At 40.9% G+C, this 27,502-nt stretch overlaps 1 protein-coding gene across 1 annotated transcript; it reads right to left on the bottom strand.

Annotated features, from left to right (window-relative positions):
• Positions 1 to 6,955: 6,955 nt before the first annotated feature.
• LOC120299465 (vomeronasal type-2 receptor 26-like) lies at positions 6,956 to 27,323 on the bottom strand. The gene is made up of 6 exons (XM_039324320.1): positions 27,151 to 27,323; positions 25,598 to 25,889; positions 24,136 to 24,996; positions 15,314 to 15,541; positions 14,270 to 14,396; positions 6,956 to 7,860 (listed from the first exon to the last, which is right to left on the bottom strand). The coding sequence occupies exons 1-6, from the start codon at positions 27,321 to 27,323 to the stop codon at positions 6,956 to 6,958; spliced, it is 2,586 nt and encodes an 861-aa protein (XP_039180254.1).
• Positions 27,324 to 27,502: the final 179 nt, after the last annotated feature.

The following is a 27,502-nucleotide window of genomic DNA, read 5'->3' on the forward strand; positions in this document are numbered from 1 at the left end:
AGTTATGGTAATCTCCAAAATATCCCTGAGACCCAAATCAAATGTAAAATATTTGACTAGAAGGCTAAATACAAAAAGCCCATTAGGAATAGATCAAAGTCCTAAAATGCCCAGTACCACAATTAATATTCCTCAAATATAATTATTTTTAGGATAGTAAATTCTTTATTGTTTTCAATATGAATTATTCTATCACATTTTGGGAAGTGGGAATGAAAAACAAGCTGCACAGTACAGAAGCAGAAAGTGTGGAATGGCAAAAAAATATGATTTTTCGAACAATTTCCTTATTATGGAACACAGTTTAGTAATTATGAAATCTAGTAATGCAGTGATAGTTTTGATCAAGAGGATGCATAAAAATAATTTGTCAAAGAAGGCATGCCATCTTCTGCTATTGAGGTCAAGAAAAGAGTCCTTAATGTTGACTTAGGATGAAAGCATTTCTGACGGTTGGAAGAGAGAGGACTTTTTCAGGGATTATACCATTCTGACTACTGTACCTCTGGTGGTCCCCTTTATCAATATTTATTTATTTATTTATTTATTTATGAGACTTATATACCGCTTTAAGTGCAAGCACTCTCTAAGGGGTGTACACCAATAAGCAATGTATATATATATTTACATTGGCCCCAACAATCTGGGTCCTCATTTTACCTACCCCGGAAGGATGGAAGGCTGAGTCAACCTTGAGTCGGTGAGATCTGAACCGCTGACCTGCTGAACACAGTCAGCTAAAGTGGCCTGCAGTACTGCACTCTAACTGCTGCGCCACCTGGGCTCTTATGGAATACATGTTTTATTTAGCTTTAATGTACTTAATTTTGCTTAAATGAAATAGTTTAATTATGATATCTCTCTCTCTCTCTCCCTCTCCCCCCCTCTCTCTCTGTGATATTGTAATGGATGGGCAGGCCCACAGGTCGGATGTTTCATGCCAAAACCGTGCCCACCCCATTGCTGGCAATGGAGAAAAAATTGTGATACATCAAGACATGTCATGTGACGTTGTGAGTTTGACACCCCTGCCATAAGATATATATATATATATATATATATATATATATATATATATATATATATATATATATATATATATATATATTTGCAAATGTGATGTGTTCCCTCACTTGTGCTGATCACCTTTTTGAAATTCTTTGATTGAACAGCTGTATTCCAGACCACCATCAATTTTTTTGTTTGTAATAACATACTAGATATAGCCTGGAAGTAGATACTTGTAATATCTGTTTTAGGAATGTTTCTTTACAACTGCTACCTCTTTCTTTGTGTAATGAACATTGCAAATCTAGTTACAGTAGGACAAAGATCGAAGGGAAAGCATTTTTCTGCTATAATTACTGTCAATGCCCCGAAGGAAAGATGTCTCATGTAAAGAGTAAGAGAAAGGAAAGTAGGAGCTGGATGGTATCCCACCTTCCCCCTGCAGAGGGAGATACAAGTACAACCATCTCAACCAATAACTGATATGAAGTTATTGCCCTTGCAAACATTACCCAACCAGTTCCTGGGTTTGCAGAGCTTCTGCTTGACATTTAAATTGCAAGCATATGCTCACCTTCTGATCAGAAATGTGGGTGTGTGGTTTGCATCCATCAAAGACCTTTGTTTTACTGATTTCATCTCCCACCATGACATCATATTGCTCCAAGACGCAGACTGCTAATGATCCATTATTGAATGGATTTCATTCATTCATTCATTCTCAATAGGGGCAGAACCAGGAGAAAACCAGTAAAAGAGGGCTTGGGAGTCCTAGTGTCCACAACCCTATATCTCATAAGGCCACCCTCTGACTAGAGACAAGCCTCATGAAAGTGGAGACTACAGCGGGGGTGACCATACTCAAATATTGGCATAAACCATTCTTTTTTCCCCTAGGTCATATTTCTTTAACCATGAGAATGATTCTTTAATCCACAAGGAAAAACAAAGGCAACATCTTATCCTTGGGATTCTCTCCATGTCTCCTATTCAGCATGCAATACCAAAGCCCTCATTAAAAACTACTTAGCAGACACAGCGTACCAATTGGATTTAGTCAGGTCCCACCTTTATTACCAGTGAGCGCAATGGGTGCTCTCCCCACCCAGCCCATTTCCCCAGCCAGTTCCATACGATGCTTGACAGAACCCCCCCCACGCACACCCCATCTGACCCATGCACCTTCCTTCCAGCAGTCCTCATCTCTTCCTCCACCGCCGCCACGTGCAGTCCTAAGAATAAAAGAACTTTGTGGGCAGTCCCAGAAACAAAAGAAGTTCAATCAATCAATTCCAACTTTGCAAGATCTTTTTTTGTGTGTGTGAGAAGTTGGAATTGATTGATTGAACTCCCACTTTTTTTTCTTTTTGGGGGACTGCAAATGGTGAAGGACGAGATGACTGGGAGCAGCAGCAGAAGGCTGAAAGAGCCACATGCGGCTCCAGAGCCGTGGATTGCTGACCCGTGACCTATACCATTTCAGACAAGTGGCTGTCCAGTCTCCTCTTAAAATAATCCAGTGATGAAGCCACTACAACTTCTGAAGGCAAGCTGTTCCACCGGTTAATTGCCATTACTATACCATTCATGAGCTGTGGTGGTGAAGTGGTTAGAATGCATACTACAGGCCAATTCTGCTATCTGCCTACTGCCAGCAGTTTGGCAGTTTGATTCTCACCAGCTCAAGATTGACTCAGTCCTTCATCTTTCCGAAGTGGATAAAATGAGGACGCAGATTGTTTGGGGGCAATATGCTGAATAAACTGCTTCGAGAGGATTGTAAAGCACTGTGAAATGGTATATAAGTCTAAGTACTATTGCCAGCGCTTTTTTTTGTAAAAAAAAAAAAAAAGGTGCCGGAACTCACATCTTGTTAATCTTTTATTTAAAAAATTATATATTCAGTTCTTAACATAAATTTAATTGATTGTATTTAAGGCAAATGTTCATAGTAAATTTCAACATTTACAGGAGGTGCCTCCACCCGTGCCACAGCCCTGCAGCAACCGGAACCCGAGACCTATGGAAACCCATTCCTTGACTCAGAGGGCTTGGAGCTGGGACACCTCTGCCAGTCAGCAAAAATCCAAGCTGCAATCACTGCAGCAGCAACCTAGCCAAGATTGGCACAGCCAAAGCCAGCCTGGTACCTAGAAGGAATCTGCACTGCCTCCCTCCCTCCGTGCCTCTGCTTGCACGCTCGGCCTGGTAAACCTCATTTCTAGCCCGGTGATCAATTTAGCAAAGGCATGGGGGGAGGTGGGCTGTGCAGAATCCCCATGCATGAGAAGTTGGCAAAGGAGGAAGCAAGCGGCAGCCCCAACAGCAAGAAGGGCCACCAAAAAAAGCAGAGTCTGTATGTGCACCTGCCTTGCCTGAGTCAGCCCTGCTCTCCATGGCACATTACAACTGATCTGAAGTGTGGAGAGCATGACTAATGGGGGAACTTGTAGCAGACGCACACACAGAGATTATGGAACAACCACGGAAGTCCCAATGCTGAATGTGAATACTTGCACAAACTCATAGATTTATTAAATTAGGATTGTGCAGAGCTTCAATTTCAAAGGTACAAAGGTATTTTGGAGTATATGGGGCATCTGCTGGCATCTCCTTAAGCCAGACTCTTCTCTACCCAAGATTTGAGCATTTGTCAGATCCCCTAAGAAAATGTATTACTTTTCTTTCTATCCTATACATGCTTCTATAACCATTTCTTTGGGGTCTGCCATTCTGTTGGGAGGGGGAGATGCTTTGGAGAATGCTTTGCACTGCCTTGCTACTCTGCCCTTTCCCCTGGGAAAGGAATGCTGCTAAATAACATTGCCTTTATCTGGAAGACGGTTTGCGCTTAGAACCAGAGGGAAACCTCTTTTTTTTAATAAAATATTTTATTGTTTTTTTAGTTTTTAAGAAAAAGTACTCAGGACACACCGTGGTGTTTGGGTAATCAGACATTCAAAAGTAAAAACATAAATAAACAACTCAACTTAATACATTCATTGTCTCCTCTCTATTTCCCTCAAATAACATAATACGTTTAAAATATTCCATTTCTAAATTAAATTTCTATTACTACTAAACCTGTTTTAAAACTTTATCAGTTTACAATTACCAAAATCAAATTTAACTTTAAATCAATAAGTTATCAATTCAGGTATCCCTTCCAGATGTATTCTAGTTCTTAATTTCTCTCATCCCTCCTTTTATCACCAATCTCATTTATTTCTTCTTCCATTACACAATAGCTATCTTAGTTAAAAAATAATGTTAAACCTTAATTCACTTCAATTCATTACACAAAGTTCAAATTTCATCCAATTGATTATCATACCTTATCACATCTATGTTATTGTACAAAAAGATCATCTAACTAATTTAAAACACTCTATTAATTATTAAAACCATCCCAATCTAAAAATTCAACATTTTTTCAATTCCAATACATAATTTTCATTAAAATAAATCTATTATTCCAAAAAGTATTCTTAATCTATTTAAAGTATCTCTTCTAAAAATCACCCTCATATATATATGTTTATATTTTTTCTTGCTTGTAACTCTAAATCATAATCCTTAAAACAAACCATAAATCCAACATTGCCTTTTAATCCATTACACAATTTTAAATTTCTCTTTTCAGTCTAATTCGGGCTTTTTTCCTGTGCCATAAGGACACTTCCCTTTCAGCCAGTAGATCTATTTTTGTTGCTTGCAGTAGCCTTTGAAATAATAGAAATCCCATCCTCTGCATTAGACGTCTATTTCTCTCCTCCTTGAAGGGTCGTTGCTTTGTAGTTTGAAATCTCAATCTTTGCTTCTTCTGTTCCTCTAAGTTGCAGATGGAAGGTTTGTAAGATAGAATAAGTTCCTCTTTTATCTCTGTTGATTCCTCTTCTAGTATGTTTTGATTTATACCATAGTGAGATGTAGCCTGGACATCTATTTGAACGTTTGAAGTGAAATTTCTGGATCTTAGTTCCGTAGTAAACTTTTTCATTGTAACACATATTTCTGCAGTAGCCTCATAGATCTTTTCCAATATAAATGTACAGTTTAATTGTGATTGAAGTTTCTCCATTTTGATAGTGATTAAAAAGAGTCTCTTTTTTCTTTTTTGTGGAGGCTATATTTGATATTATTTAGGCAATATCCACCTCCACAGTTCCCACAATTACCCAGCTTATCTTTTCTCTTCAAAAGTGTTTTGAAGGTCAGCCATCTTCAAACCAAGTAACCAGAAGTTGGAGTATTAAATTTTCACCACTAGATATCCTCAGTAAATTAAAAAAGGTTTTTTCCAAACACCATTTCCCTTTTTCTATCTTTTAAAGTATAATGTGAAAAAGAAATAATCTTCCAGGATAGAATGATAGTACAGTTCTTAGAAAAAGAGAAAAAAAAATTCTGTACCCCCAAAAATATAAAAGTAAGTATAGTCTTTAGAATTTTGTTCTATTTTTATAGAACACCTTTCTTCACAAAGAGTATAGAAGCTACCTTTTCAAGCCAGGGAAATAATTCCAACAAGGCTCTTTCAGGTATCAAAAACAAAATAGAATAGAGAGAATAGCAAAGAAAAGTCTCACCCGGATTCACCATGGGGGTTCTTACAGCTTAGATATTCTTTGACTTGTGGTTTGAAGCAACAGGGTGATCAGCCATTTTACTGGCCAATCTTCTTCTCCATCGGCCCTCAGAGATAGCTCGGACTGCTAAAGGAGCTGCCACTAAACGGCAGCTGAGCAGAGCCTCCTCAAAAGAAGTCGCACCCTCCAAGGTGACTTTGGACCCTCATAAGGGTCTGCCAGCAGAGGGAAAGCTAGCCGACGAGGAGACAAGTCTCTTTGTATGACTAGAGATGCTGCGAACCAGAACCAGAAGTCCAGAGGGAAACCTCTTGAAGGTCCCTCAAGAGTGTGCCAAATGAGCCAGTTACCAAAACAATATGCCACCTGTAGATTGGCTGATATTCAAATAGATAGTAGGAGTAACAAATATTGCTTTTGGTATACTGCTTGTGCAGGATTTTTTTTCCCCAGACCTCGCTTTGATTCCTTGCTGTCACTAGCTCCTAATAAAAGTTCCTTTTGAGACAATGCCTGTTTCAAGAGTTCTGCTTTCTTGGGAGACCTAGTTGAGGCAGATCCTTACAGTATTACTGAGGAAAGGGGCCATATGATCTAGAAAAAAAAACCCAAAATTTTCCAAAGCATTGTTTGACCTTTGCACTCTAAGCCCCATAAACCTTAATGTATGCATCATGTTGCTATTGAACCAATATTTCAAACAGTCAGTTGTAGGGATTAGTGCAGGGGGGAGTGTAATTCTGAAAACTATACATTGGCATAAATGACTTAAAATGAGGTCTCTCTGATTATTAAAATTATTTGAATGGCTGTGTTTTCCAAGATGACCCCTTTCACTCTTACTTTTGTTACATTGTTTAAAACATATCCAAGCAATTATTTCAGGATCTACTAGGTTGTCCTGATAGCTATTCCTAATATTCTTTAACAACCTAAAATGGTATTTATGAATTTAAGACTCAAATACTAATACATTTTTTGAAAGTTGAGATGATTATTTCTCCAATATTAGCAGTCTAACCACCTGTTTCATTAACAATGCCTTTTTCTATGAGTGATGGGACAAAATCTAAAGCACAATTTATTGTATATTTTAAGCTTTTCTTTTTTTTAAGCTGATATGATTTCTCCCATTGCATTTTCATTACAATAAAAATAAAGAGGAACAAAGACTTCTGTCCAATTAAAAGTAAACAGGATTGTACCTGATTCCAATTAAATATATTAATTATAAATTAACTGGAATAAATTATCTTCTTTTTTAATGAATACTAAGCAGCAGAAACCAATTAAGTATATCAACATAGAATTGTGGCCTAAAATGTTTCTTTTTTTCTACCAGGCCATCACATTTTATACTAATCTGTTGTTTTGCTTTTTAAAAATTCTTTGTTGTTCAGATCAGGTCTCAGCACAATGATGTAGCATTTGGGAGAAAAGATGCAAAGCAGTAAACCAGCACTGGAACCTATAATGGAGAAGATTTCCACAGCAACCATATATTTTCCCTTTGAACTCAGGTATGCTGGAACAAAGGACAACCAAACACTACAGAAGACCAACATGCTGAAGGTGATAAACTTGGCTTCATTGAAAGCATCAGGCAATTTCCTTGCTAGGAAAGCCAATGAGAAGCTGACAATGGCAAGGAAGCCCATATAACCCAAGACACAATAAAACATGAAGGCAGATCCTTTGTTACACTCCAGAATGATTTCTTCTGCTATTGACTTCATGTCAGCATCTGGAAATGGGGGAGACATGATCAGCCATATGACACAAGTCTTAATTTGAATAAAGGAGCAACAGGATACCATGAATGTGCCAAGTCTTTTCCCTACCCATTTGGTCATCTTGGACCCTGGCTTGGTAGCCATGAAAGCTATAATCACAATGATGGTTTTGGCCAAAACACAAGAAATGGCCACTGAGAAGATGATGCCAAAGGCTGTTTGGCGAAGAACACATATCACTTTGTTGGGTTGTCCAATGAACAGCAAAACACAAAGAAATGATAACAAAAGAGCAACAAGGAGTGCATATGTGAGGTTCCGGTTGTTGGCTTTGATAATGGGAGTGTCCTGATGCTTAATAAAGATCCAAAGGACCCCAACTGTTACCAAAGAAAAGAAAAGAGCAAAAGTGACCAAAACAGTACCCAAAGTTTCTTTGTACTTCAAGAATGTTATAACTTTGGGGAGACAGAAATTGTTCTTCTCATTGGGATACTGATCTTCTGGACACTGAAAGCATTCATCCATGTCTATGAAAGAAAGTATTAAAGTTTCAGTTGCAGTGAAGGAATAAAAATTAATTGTACAATTTTCAAAACCAGGACGGCCACTTAACATTTGAAAAGTATATACATTAGGATAGTTGCCATCAATTTGTCTTTCCATAAATCTTTGCTCGGAAATGTACTACCTGCTAAGAATAATGGACATTCTCCAGCATGATTGGATGGAGAACCCACGGATGGGTTGTCTCAATCCATCTGCTCCAATTGGACTAAGTCTGAAATTGGTAACGCCCCCTCTGTGCCAAGTGCACCCCAGTTTTAGACTTAGTTCTATTTGCTCTAAGACGCGTTTTGTCTTCGCTCCTGGAGCAGAAGACTGTTAGATTCCATTTAATTGCTTAGCTCAGGCTATTAGTATTAATTGTTTTTTTGTTATTGATTTGAATCGATTGTTAGCTAGGAAAAAGGATCAATTAGACCAGTCTGAAGCCTATTTAGGCTGACAGATCCACACCCCCTTCCCCTGGGGGGGGGGAAGTTTCCCCTTGTTCGTTTCCCTCAGTTAGGGACAGTAGTTCGAACCTTCAAAATCACATCGCTTTCATCCGGAGCTGCTTTGACGATCCTCCGACTGCCAGCTGATCGTCGGAGGCATTGCCGATCGCACTGAGGGCTCCGCAACGATCGTCGAGCCTCGTCAGGCCGGCAGGGAGCCTTCGCAGGTCCCTCGATCCCAGCCGACAGCAACAGGTGAGAAATTGGGCGCGGCCCATTTTTCGGAGCCCAGCTGGCCTAATCGCATGCCACCAGCTGCTTAGGAGCCCAGGCGATTCATCCGAACGAAGGCTCGTCGCAGCTTACACCCCGGGCCTCAAGGCCTCGTTCCAACGGCCGTTTGTTTTCTGGGCCTTTTTAAGGCGCCAAATTGGCGGCTGCCATTTTGAATTACCTCCGGTGGCCATTTTGAGTGTGGCTCAGCCCGATAGGTGCTTGAGGCCAGTGACGGCCATTTTGGGAGTGGCGAAAGTCACTGGTGGCCATTTTGAGTGGGGCTGAAGCCTCGGCGGCCATTTTGTTTGTGGCTGAAGCCCTCGGCGGCCATTTTGTTTGTGGCTGAAGCCCTCGGCGGCCATTTTGAGTGGGGCTGAAGCCTCGGTGGCCATTTTAATTGTTACTAAATTCATCGTCGGCCATTTTGTGCGTGGCTAAAGCCACTGGAGGCCTTTTTGGGTGTGGCCGGAGTCCAGGCTGCCTGGAACCTTCTTCTGAAGGCAGCATTTGATCATCGGTGGCCAACGCTTCAGAGAGCAGCTCCGACCGGGGAGGGCCTGATCGATCCTAAGTGATCGGGGTGCCCACATCAGTTCCCCGCCCTTCCCCTCTAGGGCTGAATTATCTCTGTAGACTCCCTTGGTGAACTACAGCGCTGAGGGGGCGTTTTGCCAAGGTTGAGACCAGAGCAACCGTCATGGCAGAGAGAGGCAGCGAGCCGGTCAAGAGAAGTCGTCAATCAGAGGCAAGTGGAAAGAGCACCACCAAGCGAGCCCGACTAAGCAGGGAACCACAGAGAGAGGAAGGGGGCCAAGGACCGAGAACGGTATCCCCAGATCTGGCAGGCACAAGGGGGAGGTCTATATTTGAGCCCCTTTCTTCACATAGTGCCTCGGCCCCAGGGGCTTGGTCTTCCCCCAGAGGAATTACCGAATCAGATCCAAGCATAGCTGTGACCTCAGGGAGGGGTATGACTGGTCAGGACACCTCAGGGCCCCAGGCCACATTTACACCCACTGCAGCAGGGCTTTGCCTCCCTGAGAACCAGGCCCTGAACCCAAACTTGCTCCAGTCCATGATAGCCCAGGCTGTGGCTCAATTTATGGCCTCCAACACTCCACAGCCACCCCCCCAGACCACACATCACTCACAATCTCCGGACTGGATGGATGACCCCACATCGGACCTGGAATCTACGGGAGCTGAACAACCTGACCTGATCTTGTCTGAGGACGAGGGCATCGCCCCATCCGAGCCCACCCCTCCTGTTGGTCTCTTTGACCATTCCTTCTTTAATTCCCTCTTACTCAAAGCCTGTACTACTGCTAACCTCACTCAACAACAGGAGACCCCACCAACATCCCAAGGTCCCCATGCCATTTACACTGAACCCTCTGTCTCACAGAATCATATTCCCTGCCCTCCCCTTTTTCTAAAGATGGTCCAGAAACAATGGGAGAACCTAGGATCCCCCTTGAGCCCTGGGGCAGTAGAAAGACAATTGTTCAATGTCGCTCCTTCCCTGGCCTCCCTTTTGGAGATACCCGAAATTGATGAACCCTTGAACTCATTGTTTCCCAAGTCCAATATTCCTGGGGACATAAATGAGGCACTAAGAGCAGAGGACAAAAAGATCGAGTCTGCCCTACGCAGAGCCCACCAAGCGTCAGCCTGGGCAACGAGGGCGGCAACCTCCATGGCCTTCTTTGCCAGGGCTTCGGTCCTGTGGTTACGGGAGCTCCAGGACATGATCCCTCCGGACCAGCTCAGAGTCCACCAGAATCTGGGTAAGTTGGTGGCCACGTCCCAGTATCTGGCCGATGCCTCCTTACACACGGCCAGATACACTGCCCGGACCATCGCGGCAGACATTTCAGCACGAAGGCTCCTCTGGCTCAGAAACTGGCGAGCAGACACCAAGGCCAAGTGGCGTCTGGCCTCCAAGCCTTACACAGGTGGACAACTCTTTGGTAAGGCGCTAGAGCCATACCTAACCGAAGGTAAGGATAAACGCAAGATCTTGGTCAATACATCAAGGAGGGGAGATAGGCGCTGGGGGAACTTGTCGCAGAGTAACTACAGAAGGCAGCCCTTTCGGCCAGCGCCATCCTGAGATTGGGCCCAGGCTTCTCGCCCCTCCTTTCAGAGGCAGGAACGACAACAAGATGTTCAGCATACAGAGGCAGACCACAGTTCCAGACTAAACGGTCCTTTCGGGGCACAGGGAGCCACTCCTTCAAGCGAGGCAAGTGAGTCTGCAGCCTCACCTCCCATAGGAGGCCGGCTGGCCCTCTATTCCAACATTTGGGCGGCCACTACTACGGATGCATGGGTGTTAGACACCGTCTCCCAAGGCCTACGATTAGAGTTTTATTCCCATCTACCCGACAGGTTCCGCTCTTCTCCTATTTCAACGAACAGGGCCAGAGCTGAACTTATGTCAGAAGCAATAGCTCATTTATTGCAAATACAAGCAATTGAACCAGTTCCAAAAGAACAAGAAGGGCGAGGGTTTTACTCAGACCTCTTCGTCATTTCCAAGGCTTCAGGGGGCTGGAGGGCGATCTTGAACTTAAAAGGTCTAAACCTCTACCTGAGGTATAAGAAATTTAAGATGCAATCACTTCAATCAATCCTGGCTAGCGTCAGGCAAGGTGACTTTCTTACCTCCATAGACCTGACTGAGGCATATTTGCACATTCCCATTTTTCCTGGACACCGCAAATTCCTCAGATTTAGTTATGCCCGACGCTATTACTAGTACAGAGCCCTTCCATTTGGCCTCTCATCTGCATCGAGAGTATTTACAAAGGTACTGGCAGTGATCGCAGCCCACCTTAGACTAATTCCCATCAGGATTCAATGTTATTTAGATGACATTCTAATTCAGTCATCATCATGGCAGAGGGCCCGAGCAGATCTCGCCCTAGCCATCAAAGTTCTGCAGAAGCACGGGTTTTCCGTTAATTTCCAGAAAAGTCAGACTGTACCATCAACTCGGCTCCTCCATTTGGGGGCAGTTATAGACACAGACAACTGCACGGTATACCTATCTCAGGACCGACGGAACTCTATTCAGACTCTTGTACGTCGGATCCGAAGGGACAGAGTAGTCACATTGGCATCCCTTTCACAGCTACTAGGGAAGATGGTGTCCTGCATGCAAATTGTGCCATGGGCACGTCTCCATGCCAGGGAATTACAGTGGCTTCTCCTTCCATTTCAGAGACTTCATACCAGCACATCCCACCAGAAGGTCCGAGTTCCACAGGCGGTGTTGAACTCCCTTCGTTGGTGGGACTCTCCAGCACTGTCACGGGGAGCAGAATTCAAAGAACCAGACAGGATCACCATCACCACAGACGCAAGCCTATTTGGGTGGGGGGCACACCTCCACACACACTGGGCCCAGGGTCAGTGGTCCAGGCAGGATCTAAAGAACAATATAAACTGGCTGGAGCTAAGAGCCATACACATGGCCCTAAAGAGATTTAGCAGCTTAGTACAGGGCCAGCACGTCCTGGTCTTAACCGACAACATCACAGCCAAGGCCCATATCAACAGACAGGGGGGAACGAGGTCCAAGCCTCTCATGCAAGAGGCCAGATTGCTGGGGTCTTGGGCGGAACTGAATCTTGCCTCCATCAGGGCGGAGCACATATCCGGAGTGGCCAACCAGCAGGCGGACTCACTGAGCAGAGCCACCGTGGACCATTCCGAATGGCAGCTGAATCCGGAGATCTTCAGAGAGATCGTGGACAGGTTTGGTTCCCCAACCCTAGATCTGTTTGCCTCCCCAGCCAACTCACAGCTTCCCAGATTCCTTTCCAGGTTCCCGTCCCCATCAGCGGAAGGAACAGATGCACTCCGCAGTCCCTGGCCCAGGGAACTGCTCTATGCCTTTCCTCCACTACCTCTCCTACCGGCCACGATCAGGAAGATCCTTCGCGAACAAGCAGAGGTTCTCCTGGTCGCCCCACATTGGCCGAGACGACCTTGGTTCGCCGACCTGATGGAGCTCTCCATATCGGCTCCATGGAGGATTCCAGCCAATTGGATCTCCCTCATTCAGGGGGAGTTACATCATCCAGACCCTCAATGGCTCCAGTTAACCGTCTGGCACTTGAGAGGCAGGCCTTAGGCCTAGACTCATATTCGTCAAGGGTCATAGCCATGATCCAGCAATCCAGGCGACCCTCGACGAATAGAATATACGATGCCACGTGGAAGAGCTTCTGTAATTGGTGTTTAGCGCACAATATTGAACCCTTACAGGCTGCAGTGCCAGTTATCCTGGAGTTCCTGATGGATGGTCTGGACAAAGGTCTTTCCACAAGTACCATCCGTAGGCAGGTAGCAGCACTTGCCACGGTTATTTCCTATGGCAAGGAGCCCTTAACACAACACCCTATGATACGCTCCTTCCTAAAGGGAGCTAACAATGCCAGACCACCAACGGTACATAGATATCCCTCCTGGGACCTTCATCAGGTTCTACAGGCTCTCGTCTCACCACCCTTTGAGCCTATTGACACTTGTTTGCTCAAACATTTATCAATGAAGGTGGCATTTCTGGTTGCTATAACTTCAGCCAGAAGGATCTCTGAGCTGGCTGCCCTGTCAGTAAGAAAGGACCTGTGTATTTTCCATAAGGACAGGGTTACTCTCAGGTTAGATCCCTCCTTTGTGCCCAAGGTTAACTCCTTATATCATAGGTCCCAGGACATAGTTTTGCCGGACTTCTGTCCGAACCCAGCTAATAACACAGAGGCTCAGTGGAACAGATTGGATGTTCGCAGGGCCTTATATTGTTATATACAGAGAACCTCATCTTTCCGCAAGACTGAGGCTCTGTTTGTGTCATTTCACCCATCGTCGTTAGGACAAAAGGTTTCCTCGCCCACTATAGGCAGGTGGATTAGAGCTTGTATTTCTCTGGCATACCAGACTCAGTCACTTCAAGCTCCCAGCCATATCACGGCCCATTCCACCAGGGGCGCAGCCACTACAGCAGCCTGGTCTACCCAGGCATCCATAGAGGAAGTTTGTAGGGCAGCAACATGGGCATCGCCCTCCTCCTTTGTCCGTCACTACAAGATGGATGTATACGCATCCTCTACGGCTTCATTCGGCCGCAAGGTACTAGAACACGCATTAACATTGGATGGGACCCAGGCCCAATCTAATTTCCCACCCTAGGGACACAGGGCTTTGGTATGTCCCATCCGTGGGTTCTCCATCCAATCATGCTGGAGAAAGGGGCGTTGTCTTACCTGAACGCCTTTTCTCAGCATGATGATGGAGAATCCACTCCCTCCCATTAGGTCAGTTGGCCTGGTTCCCATTTGTTCAGACGCGTCGGACTAAAGTCTGGGTATCGCCTTAGTCTAAAACTGGGGTGCACTTGGCACAGAGGGGGCGTTACCAATTTCAGACTTAGTCCAATTGGAGCAGATGGATTGAGACAACCCATCCGTGGATTCTCCATCATCATGCTGAGAAAAGGCGTTCAGGTAAGACAACGCCCCTTTTTATCATTCAATTCCTTATCCATACTTTGTAGTCTAATCTGCCAAGTGAAAGATGTCACTAAATTTTCCATGAAATACTTCTTTCACAAGTATCTCTATTTTAAGTGAAGTAGATATACAAGATCTCTTACCCTTCCTGTTAGAAATCTTCCCTTCTGGACATTGAAGACAGTCATAGCAGCAAAATAGTTTTCCTTCTATCTTGATCTTACTGTAGCCTGAATGGCACTTTCCATTACACAGAGAAAATGGCTGAGTCTGTCCATAAATAAATAAATGTGGAAGAGATTTATCTTTGAGAAGTTTTCATCTCAGTATTTTGAAATGTTTCTAGAAGTATCCTTCCAATCTATATTCAAGTTTGACATAATAAAATGAGTCAATGAAGGGTGATTTGGGGGTATATAAGTTCGAACATGTGAATGTGAAACGTGAAAATGCATATAGATCACATTACCTAATTTGTCACCAGGAAATGGACCACTTGACCCAGGGATTGATTTATGAAGTTTTCCTTGCCCATTTTTCCTTGTGACAAACCTATAGGTCTTTTAGTGAATGTTTTCTTATTCATTTTACAGGCAATATGTGACCTTTCTTTCCCACTTACTCATTTCTCCCCATTTACCCTCCTATACTAAAGGACATCCAAGACGTCACCAGTGATGACAGGCTAGAGCAGTGGTTCTCAACCTTTTTAATGCCGCGACCCCCAACCGGTCATAAGTCGAGGACTACTCAACCAGTCGTAAGTCGAGGACTACTCAATTCGTGCAGCACCGTTTGCAGAATGGGACTTTTGGCGGGCTCAGCAGGGCAGAGACAGCCTGGACAATTCCTATTGACTTTTGAAAGCTAATAGAATTAGACTCTATTCAAGAGAATCTATTCTATTGGCTTTCAAAAGCCAATAGAATAAAAGGGAGTAGCACAGCTAAGGAAAAGGGGGAAAATGGCTGACTGCGTTGTTTGGCGACCCCCCGTGAAATGGTCGTTCGACCCCAAATGGGGTCCCGACCCACAGGTTGAGAACCACTGGGCTAGAGCACTTCAGGGAGAAAATATACATTGAGTTCTGTTTCTGAAGATCATTTCTATGGAATATTTTTGCTCTAAGAGAGTTTTAGAAGGAGTGAAATCAGTGAAAACACAAGCCAAAATGTGACAGATCATACCTGGTTAAACCTACATGGCCATACAATACCATCCTTATCAGTGGTCAACATTTTTTCTTGGGAATCCATGAAGTGTATGCTTCCAACTCGGACTTTCTTAAAAGATAAGTTTGAAAATGTGATCCAATTAATAATATCAAATCCAGTCTCTAACTCTCCATTCTCATTGAACTGAATTTTTTGCCCAGCACTATTATTGAATGAAATCTTTCTCATAAAGTGGTTGAGCTAAATAAATAAATACAAAAGACAAATACAGATATGTATTAGGATGTACAACAATACTCTTTCTCGGGGCTTTTTTTTGTCATAGAATGCACTGGAACAGAGTTCCGGCACTTTTTTTTGACAGATTTTTCCAGAGTTGCGTTCTTTTCCTATTGTTGCCCTTCCTATCCTTGTTTGCTTTTGAAAATGCCCCGCTGGTGGTACGGTGTGAGTGGGTTCCCCTCCGGCACTGTCTGCCTCCTCTAGAAGGAGCCATGAGGCGCTGCAGCACCACAGCCAGAGTGTGGCTTGATTGGCTGGGTCAGACCATGTGGTATGGAAGCTGGTGGTGGTGGTGGTGGTGATGAGAGACACATAAACATAGAGGCCATCTTTCACAAGAGGGTGAGTGAGTCTTTTGCCTTCTCTTACAGAAGGTGGGGTGTGAGGTTAAAAAGAAAGGTGGCTGGCATGGAAGCTTGCTCAACAGCGAAACGTTGCTGTTTCAGTTCCTTGGGTAGTTCAAAGGCTGGGATGTTTACAAAAATCTCTTTTTAGTCTTTTATACTTTATATTCAAATTGCAGAGGGGAAGAATAAGAATAAAGCCAATGTCTTGTGATTTGGGGGTATTATTATTATTAATAATATATATTAATTATGTATTGGTCAGATGTAAAAGTAGACCTATAGTATGAGATTTAATCAGATCTATTTATTAAATTGGGTTTAATTTAAAGGTAAATTAAAAGTAATTTGTTCACTGACAAAGTTTCAACTTTAATTTGTTTCAAGTCAATATACATATTAAATTCCAAATGTAAATTTTCCCACCTTGTTTGACAACTTCTTAAAAATAATTCAATCTTTTACAAGCAACCAAATTTTATTTTATTGGGCCAATTTCATTCCACATAGAAAGCTGACATTTCCACTCATTAAACTAAATGGGTATGCCAGTGGTAAATGTCCCAAAAGATTAATAAAATGCCTTCTTGTAATTTAATAGTATTAACTTACCTTGAACAAAATCCTAGTCTTTTAGATACACTAAAAATTGAAGGGTTTTTTTTTTCAACTACAAAGGTAAACCTTGTAGGGTAGGCAAGGCGGGTTGTATGACATGTTTGAGTTCCGGCACCTTTTTTTTTTTTTAAAAAAAAAAAAAAGCACTGCTCTTTCTCCTCTTTAGATAAAAATTATTTTAGATCATTGTTAAAAAGAAAAGACTATAATAATAGCATTAATAAATACTTAACATTACTAACTATAATCATGATTAAACAATCTTTATAGCACAAAAATAAAAGTAAAAGTAATAAAAATAAATAATAAAAATGAAATAAAATCAAATATCTAAGTATTAATTAGTTTAAAAGAATAAAATAATTATTTCTAATGGATTTGGAAAAAAATATTATGATAACAGAGATGTAATAAAACAGAGACATAACAAATTTATGATAAAGAGTGTATAAAAGACAATGTGAGGGGATGGATGCTTCAGAAGGCTTTATAATTTTAGAAACTTTTTTGAAATACTAATGATGAGGACCTTCATACATTTTTAATCTGTCTAGGTCAGAAATAAATGTCTCCATGAATTACCTTTCAAAGAAATTGAATTTGGAGATTCTCTTTGAATTTCAGAAATTCCATAGGGTATATATTTATGTGGTGTTACATATGGATGTAGTTGTTGTTGTTAATTGCGAAGTCGTGTCCGACCCATCGCGACCCCATGGACAATGTTCCTCCAGGTCTTCCTGTCCTCTACCATCTTCTGGAGTCCATTTAAATTCACACCTACTGCTTCAGTGACTCCATCCAGCCATCTCATTCTCTGTCGTCCCCTTCTTCTATTGCCCTCAATCTTTCCCAGCATTAGGCTCTTCTCCAGTGAATCCTTCCTTCTCATTAGGTGGCCAAAGTACTTGAGTTTCAACTTCAGGATCTGGCCTTCTAAAGAGCAGTCGGGGTTGATCTCTTCTAGGACTGACCGGTTTGAACGCCTTGCAGTCCAAGGGACTCGCAGGAGTCTTCTCCAGCACCATAGTTCAAAGGCCTCAATTCTTTTGGCGCTCAGCCTTTCTTATGGTCCAACTTTCACAGCCATACATTGCAACTGGGAAAACCATGGCCTGGACTATACGCACTTTTGTTGGCAGGGTGATGTCTCTGCTTTTTAGAATGCTGTCTAGATTTGCCATAGCTTTCCTCCCCAGGAGCAAGCGTCTTTTAATTTCTTGGCTGCAGTCCCCATCTGAGGTGATCTTGGAGCCCAGAAAAATAAAATCTGTCACTACCTCCATTTCTTCCCCATCTATTTGCCAGGAATTGAGAGGGCCGGATGCCATGATTTTGGTTTTCTTAATGTTGAGTTTCAAGCCAACTTTTGCACTCTCCTTCTTCACCCGCATCAAGAGGCTCTTTAGTTCCTCTTCACTTTCTGCCATTAGAGTGGTATCATCCGGTAGTTCTCGATCCACATACTGCTGGAGTCTAGCTTGTAGGATTTTAAGCATAACTTTACTAGCATGTGAAATGAGTGCAATGGTGCGATAGTTTGAACATTCTTTGGCATTGCCTTTCTTTGGAATTGGAATTCCACTAGCTTTATTGTTGCTCAGATTTTCTAAGGCCCATTTCACTTCACATTCTAGGATGTCTGGTTCAAGGTCAGTGACCATCTCATTGTGGTTATCTGGGATGTTAAGCTCATTCTTGTATAGTTCTTCTGTGTAGTTTTGCCATCTCTTCTTAATCTCTTCTGCCTCTGTTAGGTCTCTGCCATTTTGGTCCTTTATCATGCCCATCTTTGCATGAAACGTTCCCTTCATATCTCCAATTTTCTTGAAGAGATCTCTGGTCCTCCCTATTCTGTTGTTTTCTTCTATTTCTTTGCACTGTTCATTTAAGAAGGTATTCTTATCTCTTCTAGCTATTCTCTGGAATTCTGTATTCAATTGGGTGTATCTTTCTCTTTCTCCTTTGCCTTTCGCTTCCCTTCTTTCCTCAGCTATTTGCAAAGCTTCCTCAGACAGCCATTTTGCTTTCTTGCATTTCTTTTTCTTTGGGATGGTTTTAGTTGCTACCTCTTGTACAATGTTGCGAACTTCCATCCATAGTTCTTCAGGCACTCTGTCTATCAGATCTAATTCCTTAAATCTATTTGTCACCTCTACTGTATATTCATCAGGAATATGATTTAGTTCATACCTGAGTGGCCTAGTGCTTTTCCCTACTTTTTTCAATTTAAGCCTAAATTTTGCAACAAGAAGCTCATGATCTGAGCCACAGTCAGCTCCTGGTCTTGTTTTTACTGACTGTATAGAGCTTCTCCATCTTTGGCTGCAGAGCACATAGTCAATCTGATTTCTATGTTGACCGTCTGGTGATGTCCATGTGTAGAGCCGTCTCTTGGGTTGTTGGAAAAGAGTGTTTGTTATGACCATCGTATTCTCTTGACAAAATTCTATTAGCCTGTGCCCTGCTTCATTTTGTACTCCAAGGCCAAACTTGCCTGTTATTCCGGTTATCTTTTGGCTTCCTACCTTAGCATTCCAATCCCCCATGATGATAAGGACATCATTTTTTGGTGTTAATTCTATAAGGTGCTGTAGGGCTTCATAGAACCGGTCAATTTCATCCTCTTCAGCACCAGTGGTTGGGGCATAGATTTGGACTACTGTGATATTGAATGGTTTGCCTTGGATTCGAATTGAGATCATTCTGTCATTTTGGGGATTGTATCCCAGTATTGCTTTTCCTATTCTTTTATTGACTATGAAGGCTACTCTATTTCTTCTGAGGGATTCTTGCCCACAGTAGTATACCTGATGGTCATCTGAGTTAAATTCACCTATTCCTATCCATTTTAGTTCGCTGATTCCTAAGATGTCGATGGTCAGTCTTGTCATCTCTTTTTTGACTACGTCTAGCTTGTCTTGATTCATGGATCTTACATTCCAGGTTCCTATGGAGAAAAAATCTTTACAGCATCAGACTTTCCTTTCACCTACCAGATATATCCACAGCTGAGCGTCCTTTCGGCTTTGGCCCAGTCGCTTCATTCTTTCTGGCGCTACCAGTACTAGCCCTCTGCTCTTCCCCAGTAGCATATTGGACACCTTCCGACCTGAGGGGCTCATCTTCCAGCGTCATATCTTTTTTCCTTTTAGTACTGTCCATGGGGTTTTCATGGCCAAGATACTGGAGTTGTTTGCCATTTCCTTCTCCAGTGGATCACATTTTGTCAGAACTCTCTGCTATAACCTGTCCATCTTGGGTGGCCCTGCACGGCATAGCTTATAGCTTCATTGAGTTACGCAAGCCCCTTCGCCACGACAAGGCAGTAATCCATAAAGGGGATGGATGTAGTAAGGTATGCTATATTTTATAGCTTGTGATTGGTCAATTAATTAAAATAAATAATAAAATAAACAGAAATAAAAAAATGTCTCCATGAATTAGATCTAGGGTCTGTAATCTGTGCTCTTCAGGCAGAAATTAGGTGTCCAGTTCAGCCCTTCTACTCTATTTAGCTGCTGCACTATCATCCCCCACTACCACAAAGATCCTGCAGGAGAATGGCAATATGGACAACCATGGGATCTGGCAGGGTGAGAGATGTGAACATAAACACAAAGCTTTTGCTATGTCCCTACATAACAGATAGGGACATTAAGGAGACAGGTCAAGGTAGTCGTGATGATGATAACTCAAATAAGCAGGGGGTTGTGGTCGAAGACAAAGAACTTGCTTTGGACAGGGAAAAGTGTGAATCAGGTATTACACATCAGTCATGCAAGAAGAGCAAGACATCCAAAAAGAGAAGCCATCTTCTTGTTGGTGATTCAATTATAAGGGATGTAAATTTAGGAAAGGATACAGAGGTTTTGAAAGAGATCAGGTGTCTTCTAGGTGCTACTGCCAGTAGGGACAAGAAGATAGTCAAGAATGCCAGCAAGGACTATGATGTGAATGCTACAGTACATCTTGGCACTAATGATCTGTCCCCAAAAGATGTACTCTCTCTGCAGAATGATTTCCAGAGCTTGGAGCAGGAACTTAGCAGGATAGGTTGTAAGCTTATTTTTAAGAGGTTTTACCAGTGTATAAGGAATAAAATGGAAAAGGCCAGCGTATAGCGGAATGTAATATGTGGCTAAAGGAATGGTATAAAGGGGAAGGCTTTGGTTATATTATTCACAATGTCTGCAGCTGGTCCAATGAAAAAGTGTACAAAAAGAGATAGTTTGCATCCATCAAAGAAAGGGACTGAGTTACTTTGCAATAAATTCACAGATTTTCTGGAGAAATATTTAAACTGAACAACGGGGACAGTGAGTTAATTGATATAGAACATTCCTGTCCCCAGCAATCTAAAAATTATAGGGTTATCAGTGCATTTAACACAGGTATGCATAAGAATATCAACCTTGCTGTCAAGCAAAATCAAACTTTTAATAGTGAGTGCCACACCAAGAGCACTAAACAAACAAGTGGTAAGAAAATAGGGGAACTCAGGCACCACTCAGGTCATGTAGAAAGTAAACACAGAGTCAGCCATAATGGATTGAAATATCTATACACCAAAGCACGAAGTATGAGCAATTAGAAATTCAGATAAATTAATTAGAAATGCAGGTAAATGAAGGCAGATATGATATTGTTGCCATTACGGAAACTTGGTGGGCTGAAACCCACAAATGGAACAGACAGCTAGAAGGATTTAAATTATTTAAAAGAAACAGACCAAATAAAAGAAGAGGTGGAGTTGTTCTGTCTATAAAAAATAACTACATCTCTATAGAAATAGAGCACAACAATGATGAAAACTGTCTTGAATGCATTTGGGTCAATATAAAAGGGGAAAAAATGACATTGCCATAGGTGTATACTACAGGCCACCCAACCAAACAGAGGTAATAGATGACCTTTTTGCTAGTCAATTAACTAAGGTATGTAGGAAGCAAATCACAATAGTAATGGGGGACTTTAATTATCCTGATATCAACTGGGAGACAAACTCTGTACCAAATAGAAATCAAACAGATTCCTGACAAACCTAGCAGACAACTTTGTCTCCCAAAAAGTAGAGAAGGGAACTAGGGGATCAGCCATATTGGACTTAATTCTTACTAACAGAGATGAAATGATAGAAGGTGTTGAAGCCACAGGAACCTTGGGTGGGGGGAGTGATCATACAATTTTGGAATTCAACATTATGCAAGCACAAGTAATAGAATGTAGTTAAACTAGAGTGTTGGACTTTAAGAGAGCTAATTTCAGTAAACTCAGAGAGACCTTGGGAAGGATTCCATAAATGAGAATCCTCAAGGGGAAAACAATTCAAGAAGCCTGAGAATTTTTGAAAAGTGAGATTATAAAAGCCCAGTCTAGCACAATACCAACCAAGAAGAAAAATAACAGCTCTCAAAAGAAACCAGCATGGCTGCATAAAGAGCTCTCTGATAAATTGAATAACAAAAATGACAAGTATAACAAGTGGAAAGAGGGGCACATGACTAAGGCAGAATATCAGCAAATAACCCAAGCCTGCAAAGATGAAGTGACGAAAGCTAAGGCTCAAAATGAACTAAGGCTCGCCACAAAAGTAAAAAAAAAAAAAAAGCTTCTTTCATCATGCAAAAAAACAAAAAATAAAGTCCATTAGTGGGAGAAACTGGCAAGAAGGTGACAAGCAACAGGGAGAAAGCAGAACTACTTAACTCATTTTTTGTATCTGTCTTTACAGAAAGAAAAATACAGTCCAACCTATGAAAAACAGTACCGTAAAAAACAGAATAGAAACACAAGTTAAGATAGGCAAGAAAATGATAAATGAGCACCTGTCCCCCTAGTTCAAATCACCAGGACCAGATAGATTACACCCCACAGTTCTGAAGGAACTGGTAGATATGATCTCAGAACCACTGAACTATATCTTTCAAAGATCCTGGAGAATTGGGAAACTACCAGAGGACTGGAAAAGAGCTGATGTAGTTCCCATCTTCAAAAATGGGAAAAAAGTGGATCCAGGAAATTACAGATCTATCAGCCTGACCTCAATACCTGGGACGATTCTGGAAAAGATAATCAAGCAACGAATCAGCGAACACCTAGAGGCAAACAAAGTCATTACCAAAAGCCAACATGGGTTTGTCAGAAACAGATAATGCCAGAAAAATCTTATTACATTCTTTCAACAGGTGACAAAATTAGTGGACCAGAGGAATGCTGTGGATATAATTTACTTGGACTTCAGTAAGGCATTTGATAAAGTGGACCACAACCTACTACATTATAAGATAGAAAAATGTGGGTTAGACAGCATCACCACCAGATGGAATCATAGCTGGCTGACTGGCCGTACTCAGCATGTGTTCCTCAATGGAACTGCATCTACATGGAGGGAAGTGTGTAGTGGAGTCCTAGGGCTCTGTTCTGAGTCATTGCTCCTCAACATGTTCATCAATGATTTGGATGAGGGGATAGATGGGGAACTCATCAAATTTGCTGATGACACCAAGCTGGCAGGAATAGCCAACACTCCAGAAGACAGGCTTAAGATACAGAAAGATCTTGACAGACTTGAACATTGGGCGCTTTATAACAAAATGAAATTCAATGCTGAAAAAAGTAAGGTTCTACATTTAGGCAAAAAACCCCAAATGCACAGGTATAATATAAGTATAGTATAGTAGTAACTGTGAGAGGGATCTCGAAGTCCTAGTGGACAATCACTTAAATATGAGCCAGCACTGTGCTGCAACTGCCAAAAAAGCCAATATAGTGGTAGGCTGCATTAACAGAGGGATAGAAATAAGATTATGTGAAGTATTAATACCACTTTACAATATCTTGGTAAAGCCGCACTTGGAATACTTCATCCAATTTTGGTCACCACAATGTAAAAAAGATGTTGAGACTCTAAAAAGAGTACAGAGAAGAGCAACAAAGATTATTAGAGGACTGGAGGCTAAAACTTATGAGGAACGGTTGCTGGAATTGGATATGTCTAGTTTAACGAAGAGAAGGACGAGGGGGGACATGATAGCAGTGTTCCAATATCTCAGGGGCTGCCACAGAGAAGAGGGAGTCAAGCTATTCTCCAAAGCACCTGAAGGCAAGACAAGAAGCAATGGATGGAAACTAACCAAAAAGAGAAGCAACCTAGAACTAAGGAGAAATTTCCTGACAGTTAGAACAATTAATCAGTGGAGGCTGCGAATGCTCCAATACTGGAAATTTTTAAGAAGAGACTGGACAGATATTTGTCTGAAATGGTATTATTATTATTATTATTATTATTATTATTATTATTATTATTATTATTATTATTATTATATTAAATTACTTTTCAAAGAAATTGAATTTGGAGAATCTCTTTGGATTTCAGGAATTTCATAAGGTATATGTTTAAGTGGTGTTACAAATCTATGTAGTAATGGTATGCTATATTTTATAACATGTGATTGATCAATCAATTAATTAATTAATTTATGTTTACCAAAAGTACATGGTTACATCTATATTTTAAGAATTGATTCTTCAGAAACCTAGAAGGAAGATAGAGTGACTTCTTTGTGACTTATCTCCTTGGAATTTTACCTTCCATAGATGTTGATTAAAAGGTTTCTCCTTGGTTTCAAGATATCCTGCTCTGTATTTCATTATAGATGAATGGAAGTCATGCAAAGCATGGGCCACCACATAGATGGCATTGTACAGGTTGTAGCTATGGCCAGTCATGTCCATTTCAAACACAGATGTAGGAAGATCCTCCAGTTTCTCCTCTCCAGTACAACTGGTCCCACCTTCCTGTTCTACCACAGAGGTGGAGAAAGAACATTCAAATGCATTTTCCCAGAAGATCTTGATAAAACTCTGTTCCTTTTCCAAGATAGGGTTTTTTGATTGAACAAATTGATGGAATCCCAACACCTTCTCTGAGTGAATGGCAAACGATAACGCACCATGCAGGAAAACCAAGTCACCATATCTTTGAAAGGGAATTGATGTGAAACCCATCCGGGGTGTCATGATCCAGACTTTACCTTTTTTCCATAGTGAAAAATCATTATATTTCAAAGTAGTGGAAAGAAATCTTAGATTTATCATGTTCCCAAATTCACCATGAACGACTACTGCAGTGGCATTACTTCTCATAATCACTTTGTACATCTTAAGTCCTGTTTCTACTAGCTCTATAATATTATTTGTATAAACAGATTTTGGAAATCTTTCAATGAAATCAAAACAGATACCACTCTGGGTAGCCATGGGAACAAATGTGTGTTGAAACATTTCACCACTGTCATTATCTACTAACAACATCCCAACCCATGTCCATGTGAAATATAGCAGCAATTTAGAAATGCCCTTGTACTGAGCGTCTATATTTGGTAACATCTGTTGGTAAAAAGCAGCTTGTTCTTTTGTGCGTATTTCAGGAGCAGAACCATGTATTACCTAGAAAGAGAGAAACAAACAATAATAGGAAAAAAATCAGTAAAATTAACACTGCGTGTAATCATACTCTTTCCCTGTTTTGCTACTAAATTAGAAACTAAAATCCAATCCAATGTATATTGCTGTATTTTTCAACAAAATGAGTATTCTCCAAAGTATTCACAAAATATTCACAAAGTATTATAAAACATTACAATAATGTTTAAAGTAAGGGTTGAACAGTGTAATCTTCAAAGTTCCTGTGTTCCTAGCCCCAGATTTACAATTCTAACCATGCTCTGCAATGTATTTAGCAATTCTTTCTCTGAAATAATCAAGGAAGTCTTACTTCTGGACAACATATACTACCCCATTAATATTCTAGCCCTTGGAAACACACACACACACACACACACACACACACACACACACACACACACACATCAAGACCCTATAGCATAACCAAACCACTGGATAATTCACTCGCATCCTTCGGAACCCTACATTTTTTTTGAAATGTAGACTCAACCACAACATTTTTCTCCCATGAACAATTCTGTAGAGAAAAAGCAAATGGATTTTTATGTCCTATCATTCTGTATCACTAGAAAAAAAAACATACCTGTGGCATCTTAAACAGGGAAAGAATGTTAGCCATGTTTAGATAGATATCAGAGGAAGGTCCTCCAATGACTGCTATTGGTCTGTTTTGAGCATCACAGTTGTAATTAGGTATGAATTGGCCCTTTGTGAAGAAGAGTTCCAATGAGGCACGGTAGGTCCAACATGGATCAAAATAGGTATTATAAATGTGGAAGCCCAAAGTATGGTTTGGTAAAATAGAGGGATCTCTATTGATCTCCATGATGGCAAATTCTAAAGCTAGGATGTGCTGATACATTGGAGTCATGACTCTAAAATGAGCATTATATATTCTGTCAAAATATACTCTATTGAAAGTGTGATGTATGTTATATATCTCTGTGATGTATGTTATCTCTCTCTCTCTCTCTCTCAACTTCTTTCATAAATCCATCATCTATCATCTAATGGAGTATCACTGTATTGTTTATTTGCTAGCCTACAAATAATACTTTTTAGTATGCCAATCAATTCATTAATCAAGGTATTTTAAAGACTAATGTTATTGCCTTTTGAAAATTACTATGGTAATATTTTCACTCCAATGATAATTTTTACCCCAAAATTATACTTAAAGAAATGCACATTCCCTTTAAAAAATTGTATCTGAATGCATTTACTATTGGTCTCCAAATAAGCATAAATGGTTCTTTGAGAGAAAACATATATTCCCTTTCTTTAAAAATTTTCTATATGAGAGTATGAATATAAAAATAATTCATAAATAAAGGGACTATTCTATTCTTTCTTTTTCTGTTTGTCTCCCTATATCTGTATCTCAAAAATTCATTATCAATGCATTGGAAATTTATTCAGGTAGATTCAGAAACATTTCTTTGATGCTAAAATAAACCAGATATTTGTCTTATCAATTGGCCTATGTTTATCTTTTTTTAATGAAGAGAAGAAAAATGCCTTAACTATCACAAAATAAATCATTAAAAATATCTTAAGCAAACTTTCTCCATAGAGATAGTGATTACTTGAAAATGATGTAAAGTTTTATGGCATGATTTTTGGATGTGGCTTGCCATTGCTTGCTGAACTAAGTTAGAAGGATTGGTTTAAGATTACCTAGCTTTCTTCATGTTTAATGTGCAACATGGTCTCAACTTTTCATACCTAACAATTACACTAAACTGGCTCTGTTAGAAAATGTTAACCTTTGGATATTTTAGAACTACTGGTTATTTATAATTTTAGCATTCTCCATTCCACTCTTCTATTGCTTCTCTCTTGTCCCTTACTATATTTTTTAATTCTTTAAATGTGTGTTTTATCAGTATTATTTCTTTTCTTGAAAATGTAATGCAAAGGAAGGAAGGAAGGAAGAAAGAAAGAAAGGAAGGAAGGAAGGAAGGAAGGAATGAAGGAAAGAAGGAAGAAAGGAAGGAAGGAAGGAAGCTCATAGGTCAAAGAACAAGAGATAAAGACAAGAAAAGAGCTATTCATCAAAGAACAAATTAAATACAGTTAATGTGAAGGTCCTCTCTCCTTCTCTCTCTGTGTCCCTTTGTTAAAAAAAAAACTCACACAACGTCCACAAAGAGTTCCTTAGAAGGATGCTTTCTGAAGTCTATCATAGTATAGAAGATGTAGATCTGAGAGAGAATGTCCACAACAATGAAGTCTCCTGACTGATATTGCTTGTGAACAAAAGGCAAAGGATCACTAGTCCTACATGTAGCCCTGGGAATCATGTTCATCATTTCAGGCAAAAGCACTAAGACCAAGGCTGAAAATATCATCATCACAAAAAGATATGTTTTATCTGTGAGTCAATTTATGTTAAGAGTATTTCTGCTTGCATTGGTCTGCACAGCAACCCCTTTGTCACTAGGAGATGAAGTTGAAACTTTGATATGGGGATTGCTAATAACAATGG

This window comes from Crotalus tigris, unplaced genomic scaffold (assembly GCF_016545835.1).
Source record: "Crotalus tigris isolate CLP2741 ecotype Arizona unplaced genomic scaffold, ASM1654583v1 scf7180000024297.1652928, whole genome shotgun sequence".
In the NCBI taxonomy this organism is placed as follows: domain Eukaryota; kingdom Metazoa; phylum Chordata; class Lepidosauria; order Squamata; family Viperidae; genus Crotalus; species Crotalus tigris.